This window comes from Talpa occidentalis, unplaced genomic scaffold, assembly GCF_014898055.3.
Source record: "Talpa occidentalis isolate TD23 unplaced genomic scaffold, MPIMG_talOcc4v2.1 talOcc4.1448, whole genome shotgun sequence".
Taxonomy (NCBI): domain Eukaryota; kingdom Metazoa; phylum Chordata; class Mammalia; order Eulipotyphla; family Talpidae; genus Talpa; species Talpa occidentalis.
Window position 1 is genome coordinate 1 of NW_023601486.1, and position 10,849 is coordinate 10,849.

Genomic DNA, 10,849 nt, shown 5'->3' on the forward strand with positions numbered 1-10,849 from the left:
TTTAGGATTAGCAAAGATATGCGATGATTTTAGGCTTACACATCTTCTTTGTTAGTTAAGAGATATCTACCAGTCTTACACACTTAAAAAAAAAAAAAAAAAAAGAGAGAGATCTTGTCCTTTACCAACAACTAAGAAAAACTGTTTTGACCCCTTTCCAATCTGTCCATGTTCCTGAAAACATTTCCTACCAAAAGAGTTGACAATTATTATGGAGCTAGATGATGGAGTAATGAGTCCAAAGTTTAGATGCAGAAATATGCAACTAACGGTAGGAAAATTTAGCAGATGAGGACACCGAGAACCATGTATGAGAAATAACAAGGAAAAGAAAATGAAACAAATAAAAAACAAATAGCTGATAACTGCAACTGAGACCAGCTATGTAATTTTAGCTCTGAGAAAAAATCTTAAGAGGAATGACTATGCAGACAATGTCATTACTTACAGTGTTGGAAAGAACAATGTGAACTAAGAATAAACTTAGATGATATACTGCACTGGTATCAACGCAGAACTTAAGGTAAAACTCAGTAATATTGTACTACTCACATGTATGCTTTTTTCCCTTCATTTTATTTATTTTCCTCCTCTTTATTCTGCTCTTCCACATTTTGAAATGGGGGGCGGGTAAGAATTGGTGTATGTTGAAACAGTTAGCTGGGCCATAACTCCCAGTTTCCAATTCAGATGCTCTTGGGTGAAGCTCAACAACATGCATTTTTAACAAGTTCTCAGGCAATGCTAACGCTGAGGCTTTGCGAATACTTGTTCTGAACCACTCCTCTAGACTTCTTTTCTTTCTTTAATATTCTGTGCCTAAGGTATGTCAGGATCTTTGTCCCATGAGTGATACCTAGATCCTAGGAAAAAAGACAGTCAAGTAGAACTCAACTGATTGGTGGGGTGGGGTGGGGTGGGGGGGAACCCACGCAAAAATAGCTACTATCCATTATTTTTTTTCAGAGAACTGAAGTGCTTAAACACACGTCTAATAATGAAGTATAATGAACTAATTACATTCCAATTTATTTCAGAAACCTCTTGTGTAAATATCATTTGCTAAAGAACACGCCAGTGACTAAAAGAAAATTTTTTTTTTTAAAGGTGTAATTAGGAGTAAAAAAGAATGCCAACTAAATCTTCAAGCAAGGAATGGTAACTCATCTCCTGTGTGCTAATTCTGATTCACTGGAGTGTGTGCTGGCAGAGCTCTGCAGAGAGAGAATTTGAAGCTGCTTTCAGGCTAAAAAAAGTTTCATAATTGATCAACCAAGTCTAACATAGTCATAAGAATAGGTACTATTTCTCATACGCTACAAATAAGAAGCATAAAGAGATGATGATGATGATTCAAATAAATAAATGTGATTAACAAAGAAAATTCTGCTTAAAAAAAGAAAAATAAGGGCCTCCCGGGTGGCGCAGCGGTTGAGTGCTGGGTTGCGAAGATGCCCGCAGTCCACAGCGCCGGTTCGATCCCCGGCTGCTCCCCGGCCACAGGAGGAGGGTCCCACATGGTGCACAGATCTCTCCTGCTGCCCGCTGCTCCCCTCAGCAGTGTGCTTCGGTCCTGCCTGCTCTGCTCCCCGCTCTGGCTCTGGTGGATTCTCTCACCCTCCCACGCTTCTGACTGTACCCAGTGCTTGTATAAATAAATAAAAATAAATCTTTAAAAAAAAAAAAGAAAATGTGATTTCATAATGTGGCTCAAATATTTGGCAAAGTGATTTAGTACAGGGACTGTGAAGAAAAGGAACCTTGAATGAGAGACCAGATAGTTAAAGAAGGCAGAGATTGTATATCAAAAGGCAAGTAAGACAAAAGAAGGAACAGCATCATGAATCAAAGGTTAAATGACACATGAACAGGGAAAGAAAGAGGGAGGAAGGAGGGAGGGAGGATATATACACTGAGACTGCCTAAGACTTACCTCAACAGGAAGCTGTTTGAACTGTGTCACCAGGCCATCTGCAGCTGTAGCTACACCAATAAGAGCAACCACCTTTTCTGGTCTTGCAATTGCAGCATGAAGCATAAGCCATCCACCAAGGCTAGACCCAACTAGTATCTAAAAATAAAAATTATATAGTTTAAAGATGATTTTTCTTGTCTCTAAGGAGAGTAATTTAATAGACTACATGAACTTTTTCCCCTTTTATATCCACTGGCTACCAGACTTTTAATATTAATGATATTAAAGTGATTTTTATCATTTCAATGATAAAAATAAAATTTGTAAAATAAAAAGTAAAGTGCTACTTACATTTTGAGAATGTGAAATGAGAACAAGTTAAAATCAAACATCAAAATTGATCGTTAAACATTTAAAATCCTCAATAAATTTTCATATCTAAAGAAACAGCTCAATATCGTGTGGTTAATTAGTATCGCCATATTTAACAAAAATGGTCACCTGTGGTCCTACAGCTATGTCATCAATTACAGAAAGAACATCTTTTCTCCATTTTCCCACTGTGCTTTCTTGTAGGTTACCATCTGAACTTCCAACTCCAGAGTAATCAAACCTGGAAAAAGGGAAATGTCTATATTTATATTTGTTTCTGTGATTTTAAAGGAAGACAGCACTTTCATCATCATTTTAATGCCCAAAATACACTAAAATAAAACACTTAAGTTAGTATTTATTTCAGCAAAGCATACTGAACTAGCCTTAAAATAGCCCCAGGATGTGTGCTCACTTATCACCTCTCCATTGCTCCCAGAGTGGAGCAAGTGACTATCCACTCTCACCTGGATGAACACAGTCTCCTAGTAAGTCTCCCTGTTCCACTTTTCACCATGGTAGTCTATTCTTTATGCAGTGTTCAGTTCAGCGATTCTTTTAAAACAAAAACCATGTCCTGCACAAACCCACCAAAGGGTTTCTATTTTTAAATAGAAATTTTTAAAATAAAAATCCACATTTTAAAATAAATCATACTCTGACTTCTAGGTCTCTGATTTCGTTTCTTACTTTACTTCCTTCCTTCCCTATATCCTCACTTTCCTTCTTGAAGTTCATGAAATACACCACCCATATTCCCATCTCAGGAGTTTCACATCAACTTTTCCCTCTATAGGAAATATTTTACCTCCATGTACCCACTTAGCTTGTTCCCCTCACTTTATTCAGGCCTTTGGCTCAAATGTACATCCCCCTGAGACGGCTTCCCTGATTAAAATTACACTTCATCTTTATTTCCTTATCCTGGTTTATTGTCTTCCTAGCAAATACTGCTACTTGATATTATATATTTGATTACTTGTCTGTGGTCTGGTCATCTCGGATCTTTTATCATTTCACCAGAGGAAACTGCGGCTTTAGCCAAACTAATGAAAGTGCTGTTTCTGAAATAGGGTTTATGTTTTTTGCCTGTTTTAAGCCTCAGACTATTTCCTTTACCTGGAATACCTGGTCTCATCTTCTTTACTATTAACCTCTCTTAGAGCTTAGTTGAAACGTGTGGGCGTGCTAGACTTAAGTGCCCTGTTTGGCCATCATTTTTGTTACCTGCAGTTCTGCATTCTTACACAAGGTCAGAACTGCCCAGTCAATCAGTTACAGGAGCCCAACCCTACAAGGTACCTTTCAAATCAATGAAGAGCAGAAAGCTTGATCACCCTGGGAAGGGTCTGCATCATGAGGTATGACCCGGAACACCCTGGGTGGAGTTGGGGGTGGGGGGTTGTTGACTGATGTATAACAAGGGGCCCAGAAGCTGATTAGCGGAATGCCTCATTGATAAGATTGGAACCAAGGCCAGGGGTCTGGGGTATGGTTTTTTTTTTTTTTTTTTTAATAGAGGCATGCTTTATTTATTTATTTATTTGTTTGTTTGGTTTGTTTATACATGCACTGGGTACAGTCAGAAGTGCGGAAGGGTGAGAGAATTCACCAGAGCCAGAGCGGGGAGCAGAGCAGGCAGAAGGAAGGAAGCACACTGCTGAGGGGAGCAGCGGGCGGCAGGAGAGGTCTGCGCGCCATGTGGGACCCTCCTCAGGTGGCCGGGGAGCAGCCGGGGATCGAACCGGCGCCGCAGAGGCCGCGGGCAGCTTCGCAACCCAGCGCTCAACCGCTGCGCCACCGGGGAGGCCCTGGGGTATGGTTTTGATTACAACACTTGGTCATCAAGCAGATAAGAATTATCTGGTCAGCAGACTCATGTTTCTCTGAAGCCCTAGATGACATAAACATTTTCAGTTTCACCCAACTTTTTTCTCTTTGTCCTCCTACCCCATGTAACTGATGCTGTATGATTAGTCTATCAATAAAAAGGCCAGGATCTTGCTCATTCGGCAGCATCCTGCATTGGGTAGCCTGCTCCATGGCTTCCGTTTATCAGTGTGGTGTTGCTGAGACAACAGACATGGTTTTTTTTTTTTTTTTTTTTTTTTTTGGATAGGTAAATAAAAAAATTCTCTCAAGTGAATTCATTTTTATCAGTCACAAGCAATTTATTATACCCTGTGCTATAAGATAGTTTTTCTGTGTGTATATGATTCCTGTGAGAGTGTAAGATCCTGGAAGGGAATGCTGTTATCTTCTCTGCCTCTGCATTCTTCATGGTGGCTAACAAGCGAACCTCACACACTATTATAATACATACCAAATTAAGAGAAGTAGAAAGCAAAAATCAAAGCATTCATGTTTTTCTGATTCTTAAAATCTGATGAAAATAAACCCTAGTGTTTTCAGTGTATATGAAAGAATACATGTGACATATAGCATGCAACTATTTTCTTAGAGATAAGAGACTGATAAGTGAGGGAAGAAAAGTGAAATTTCAATTTTCTTTTTTAAGTATTAAGTGCACTGAGTTTGAATCCTTAGAAAACAGGGTAATAAGACAAATGCTGTAGTCTAAATCACAGGGGAAACAGATGACAGACCAGGGAAAGAGAAGGAAAGAGACCAGCTAATACTTCCTCCCTGCTCTCCCCTGAGTGGGCAGACACCTCTACTTGCTGCATTTTTTATAGTTGCCGTCCAAATATATGGTAGTCATGCAAAATCCATAGAGAACCCTTTCATTAAGGAAAATACAAACATTTAATAATATGAATAGGTTACAAGTGAAAAATATGTCATTCTTGTTGAACACTAACCACACAAGACACAAAGATAATTCAGATACAACCACCAGTTGAGAACTTTTAGACACAGAGTCACTATCCTAGAATTCTCAATACACTCAACAGTCCCAACTCGAGAATTTAAAATTCTATTAGAAATGGGAGAATACCAGCCCTAAAAACACAAATCATATTCCTAAATTCTAACTTTACCTTATTTTAGGCATGGTCACAGGACATTAGAAACCATTTTCACACAGCTGTTTGGACCTTTTCTTATATAATGGACAAAACTGATCATTTCCTCACTCAAGATCTAAACTTTATAACCAAAATCGTAATGAAAGTAAAGAAACAGAATATAAACAGATGATAAAATCTCTTATAACGAAGTAAAGGCAATCAATAGTGACTAGATTGCAATGACAAGAGCAAATAAAAAGGAACCTTATTAAATTTAAAATTTGTAGTAAAGGCCTAGACATTTTACATATTAACATAGTACCACTAAATAGTCCAAGCACATTATGATTTAATGAGTATTTAACATACCTTTAAAAAGAAAATGTATTTCATATGCATCCAAAATGCAAAAAACGCACATCTTCTAGGGAGTTAGGAACTGATTTTAGCTTTCATAGCCTCCATTTAAATTCAGGAACTGGTAAAATGGTGATTTCTCTATTCAAATTCTTTTGGGGGACAAAAAGGAAGAATGATGACTATATTTCTATTATATTTTACTTAGGGCAGTCCCTCTAGCTGGATTGTTCTTCCTTTTTACCCAAACTTTTTCACTGTCCCTTTATAAAGTCTTCTTCGTCTTTTTTTTTTTTTTTTGTGGTAACATTAGCTCACAACATTGTATGGTTTAAAGGTATAGATTTACTTTCTCTCCTCACACAATTAAGTATACTACCACTCTTTTGACACAGTCACATTCTGCTGAGTCCTTCTGCTTAACATATCATGATTTTTGTCTTGTGTTTCCCCACCCGTATTAAAAGATCCTTAGTAGAGTGACTACAAAGCCTAATTGCAAAAATTACTTTAGTCTTCACAATTAATTAAGTCAAAACAGTTTTTAAGAATTCTAACATGAAAGTGAATTCAGTTAACTTGGTAAAAGGGAAATAACCTTCAATCCATATAATTGACATAATTTCAGCTAAGTTAACAAACTTATGGTACATATATGCCTGAATGAAAATGGTTTTTTAATATCCCTTTTAATGCCGAAAATAAGACAGAATTAGAGTCAGGAATGTAAAACATAAGTTTTAGGGCTGGTATTCTCTCAATTATTCCTAACAGAATTTCAAATTTGGGATTTGGGACTTTGCGGGTATTGAGACTGCTAGGACACTGTTGTTGAGTCTAAAAGTCCTCAAATACAGGGCTGTATCAAAATTATCTTTAAAGTCTAAGTTTTATGATAGTTATATTTTTTAGAAATTTTAAGTGAAATTACTCTTCTAGAAATCTAGATAGATTTTTAGGCGTTAGTGTTAGAAAAGAATTCACAAACTGTCTTTGGTTTAACCTCCTTTTTATTGATGAAAAAGAATAGGTCCAGTGTTTAATAAATGACCTATCTTATCGCAGTCACTGCTATGATTGATTCCACGTTTCTCGAATTCTGGGTCAGGGTTCTTCTACTAAACTATACTATCTCTCCTGGCAAATTAGGTATAAAATAAATAATGTTAAATGTACAAATATAAAAATGTCATTTTACCAAAATAAGTTTAAGAAATATTGTGAAATGAAGTTTCAGTTAACACATATTCTTATTTATGCTTATACATATTCAGATTTCAGAAATGAGCGGAAAGAGAAAATTCAGTGGAAAGGTGAACTGCACAATATTAATTTTACAATGTTTAAAAAATACATATTATTTTAAAGTACATATTTTGAAAATAAGATATAAACAGTGGTCAAATAATTGCCTAAGTCCCCAAAGGGTGGATTACAAGAACCCTAAATTAATTTAAGACAAAAGTTACAGACCATTAAAATAAATTAATGAATAAAGGTGCTGGCATTTGCTTCAACTGATTAGAACATAAGTAATTTGCCATTGCCTTGCTAAATGGCAGCAATATTTTCTTGGAAATGTATTGTTCCTACCTTATATAGGCGTGACCTAGAGATCTACAGAAGTCCTCAATAGCCAATGCTTTTGTACCATTCATATTAGAAAGATAGCCAGGGATGAAGATAATTCCTGGACTTTTGCCTTTTAGCCTCTTATAAGCCAGGCTTGGAAGGTCTGGTCGACTAAGGAAAGAGAGTGATGTCTTTTGTCTGCAAGCTAAACAAAACATACAAAACATAAACTATATTTTGCAAGTACAGTTTTTTGAAAACCACATATATTTTCAATAGTAACTTCTTTAACTCACTAAATTGAAGTCAAATACTATTTCTATCTAATAGGAAAAACAAAAACAGATAAGTATAAAGCCACAAACCTTTATATTTTAAAATCATGTCAAATTCAGCAGGGTCTAATCTTGATTCTTCCAAATTAGACATGAGGAGTAAATTTCAAGGAAAGGGAAGATGGGGAGTTATCAAAAATGTTTTCTTGTTGCTATATCTATCCTAACGGTCGTCTAGTCAACACGACTGATACCATGGGTCAACACTCAGACTTACCTACTCTAACTTCAGTGCTCTCTAGTGAGACTTTGTCTTTTAATTTTTTTAATATTTGAGGAGTTTTCACATCCTCTACTTTTGGGTCTGGGAGACAGAAACAAGTTTGTTCTGCCAGAGCTGCTCATATATGGCATGTCTTTTGGTTGTGCATAATTACATTCGAATTAAACTGATTACATGTTTAAAATTCAAAACTCAACATAAAGCGTATTTGTACGACATTCATCACCATCCCAACAGCATGGCAAGGGTGTGAACACAACAAAACTAAAAGATCTGAATTCAGAAAAACAGACCATACATATATTTGGCATTTGCGTCAACTGATTAGTGCAGAAGTAATTTTCCATTGCCTTGCTAAATGGCAGTAATCTTTTCTCTGAAATGTGTGTATATATATATGTGTGTGTTTATATACAAATGTACACACACACACTAAATAAACTATCCAGGTGCTCTGATTTCTGGTCCAAACGCTAGTTTCCTTTGCAGAGTAGTGATTATGGTTTCACTGTAATAGAGAATCGAGAAGACAAAACTAGAAATTATGCTTGATGACTTTCAATACTTTCACAAAGAACGTGTTCATACTGTAAATGCTCTCAAGAGAAAGCAAATCTAAGTACCTTAACAGAGTCACGGTCTGCAAAGCGTTTAGAGTCGCATGGAAAGAAAAAACAACTAGTAATCAAACTCGTTAAATGCACATCTTAAATTTTCCTAGTGTTTGTCCTTCATGTACGGGAGACAAGCAGAGGGCAGGATCCTTCAACTGCAGAGGTACAACGCCAGCAAGGGCTCGGGGTGCCCAGGGTACCCGGAGGCCGCGCCAGAGTTCTCCCAGCCTTCACCAAAAGAGCCGAGGGCGCCTGCAACTGCGGGACTGAAAATGGGTGAAGAGAAGTTTTGAATGGGGCGCCAAAAAACGTATTGGACAGGGAAAGACGGAACGCAGAAAGTTCGAAAGAGCGCGTCCTTCTCCCGCCTATAGGACACTGACCTGGGAGCCACCGTGGCGCCCGATCCGGTTTCAATTCAAGTAATGCGCTGAGGCCGCGCTGGAAGCCGAAGGACACGGCCGCCCGGCCCCACCCTCGACAAGGCATCCAAGTTGCCGCAGACACCAGGCCCACACCCGCCATCTTCCCAGCTGCCCTAGCGCCGCGCTGTGACCTACGGAGACGCCCAGCATCCGAGACTGCGCATGCGCTGCCGGCAGGCCGGTGGGACTTGCTAACAGCTTCTTAAACCGTTTGGACACCAGAGGGCGCGCGTGCGCGGAGCTTCCGGCTCTTGATTTATCGCTTATTGGGCAGTTGATTTTTGTCATGTTTTGGAATGTTTTGTGTGGCCTCCTTCAAGATACTTACTCAGTGGGCTGATGGCTCTCCCAGTGCTGGAAGCCAGAGGGGAGTTGTATCCAACGCTCCTACATAGGAAACCATCTTCATCATCCCGAGGATATTAAGAAGCGAAAGCATAAAATTCTAGGCTTCTTGTTTTTCAAGTGGTTCTTACCCCCTGACAATTTTATTTTTATTTATTTTCTAAGATTGATTTTATTTTTTTATGCATAAAAAGCTGGGGTGTAGGCCAGAGGTGGAGGTGTTGGGAGGTGAGAGGATTCAACACCTGGGGAGCAGAACAGGCAGATCTACTAAAATACACTGCTGAGGGGAGCAGAAGGCAAACAGGAGAGGTCAGCTGTGCCATGTGGGGCAGTTCCTTGGCCCAGGGGTCAAACTGTGCTGCAGTGGCTGTGGATAGCTTCATAGTGCTGAGACTTAACCCCTTGCACCACCAGGGAGGCCCCCCTGACAATTTTAATTTGTGCTGTAAATACTTTTAAGATCTGACCTTAATCTGGTTTGTATAAATACTTGGAGTGGAACCCAGCATTTGCAGCTCCCACTCCCTTTTTTAATGCGTTTTGTTCTAGCTCTTTGTATGCACGACTCTTGAATTCTTCCAACCACTATGTCATGCTATATGCAAAAATATTTAATTTCAATAGATAAAAATCTCAAGGGAAGAATAAATCTGAGTTTAAATACATTTTAGGGAATATTTTATAGTCTGAGAATAGAACAGACAATCTTAAGCAAGATGTGAAGCCCCCAAATCATGAAAAGTAAAATGACTACAAATTATAACTTTTTGAAATGGCAAAAGCCACCCTGAGTGAAATGAGTCTAGAAAAAAATGATTTTACACAATAGATAAAGCATTAATGCTTCTATTCAGCCTGCTCCTAGAAATAAGAAAAATAAGTAATTCTGTAAGATTGGCCAATGGCTGTAAAAAAGTGGTTCACAATGTAAATGATATTCGACCTCACTAGTTGAAAAACATGAATTAAAATAACATGCTATTTTTTCTCACCCATCAAATTGGCAAAAATGATAAAAAGCAACTATTGGCAAAGATGCTGGGAAACTGGTACTCGTGTGATTGGTGAAATGCTGAAATATATTGTTAAGTAATCTGGCCAAATCTATTAGAATTACATTCCCTGCAACATTTTCAATGTCCTTTGATTAACTGGCCCCATTTTACCACTCATCTATACAAAGTATTAAATAATAGTTCAAAAGGATTAATATTGTCTACTGCACCGATTTTAGAGACAAACAAGAAAAAAAGGATTTCTGGATTCTAGCACTGACTCTTAAAAGTAACACTGGGGTCTCAAACAGCAAGTAAACTCTTATCTAGTATTTTTTTTCTACTTAACAGTTAACTCTTGCTAGTATAACCAAGTAAAACCACTTCACTAACTTGATGATAAATATTGGAAGTGATTGGTTCTAGAGTAAAGATGAAGTTTGAATACGTGAATCCAGCCATCTTTGGAGTCTTGAGAGCCAGTGTTATTGGAACATGCTGAAAAATTAAATGGGAGCGATAGCCAAGGATAACTGCTTGACTTCAGGGCACATTCCAAAAGATGCTGAATCTGGCCACTTCTCTACTAGGCCTGTTGTAGACTCCAAAGGGACAAAATTGCCGATATTGCCACCTGCCTGTTCCTTCTCCATGCTTTATAATAGCAATAAACATTTCTTCCTCTGCGTTGGGTAATTGCACATAGTCTCAAACACTTCTG

At 38.0% G+C, this 10,849-nt stretch overlaps 1 protein-coding gene across 1 annotated transcript; it reads right to left on the minus strand.

The window, feature by feature from the left end:
* Positions 1-1,699: 1,699 nt before the first annotated feature.
* LOC119245499 (palmitoyl-protein thioesterase ABHD10, mitochondrial-like) lies at positions 1,700-8,951 on the minus strand. The gene is made up of 4 exons (XM_037511574.2): positions 8,744-8,951; positions 7,210-7,393; positions 2,417-2,528; positions 1,700-2,071 (listed from the first exon to the last, which is right to left on the minus strand). The coding sequence occupies exons 1-4, from the start codon at positions 8,883-8,885 to the stop codon at positions 1,853-1,855; spliced, it is 657 nt and encodes a 218-aa protein (XP_037367471.1). The 5' UTR covers positions 8,886-8,951; the 3' UTR covers positions 1,700-1,852.
* Positions 8,952-10,849: the final 1,898 nt, after the last annotated feature.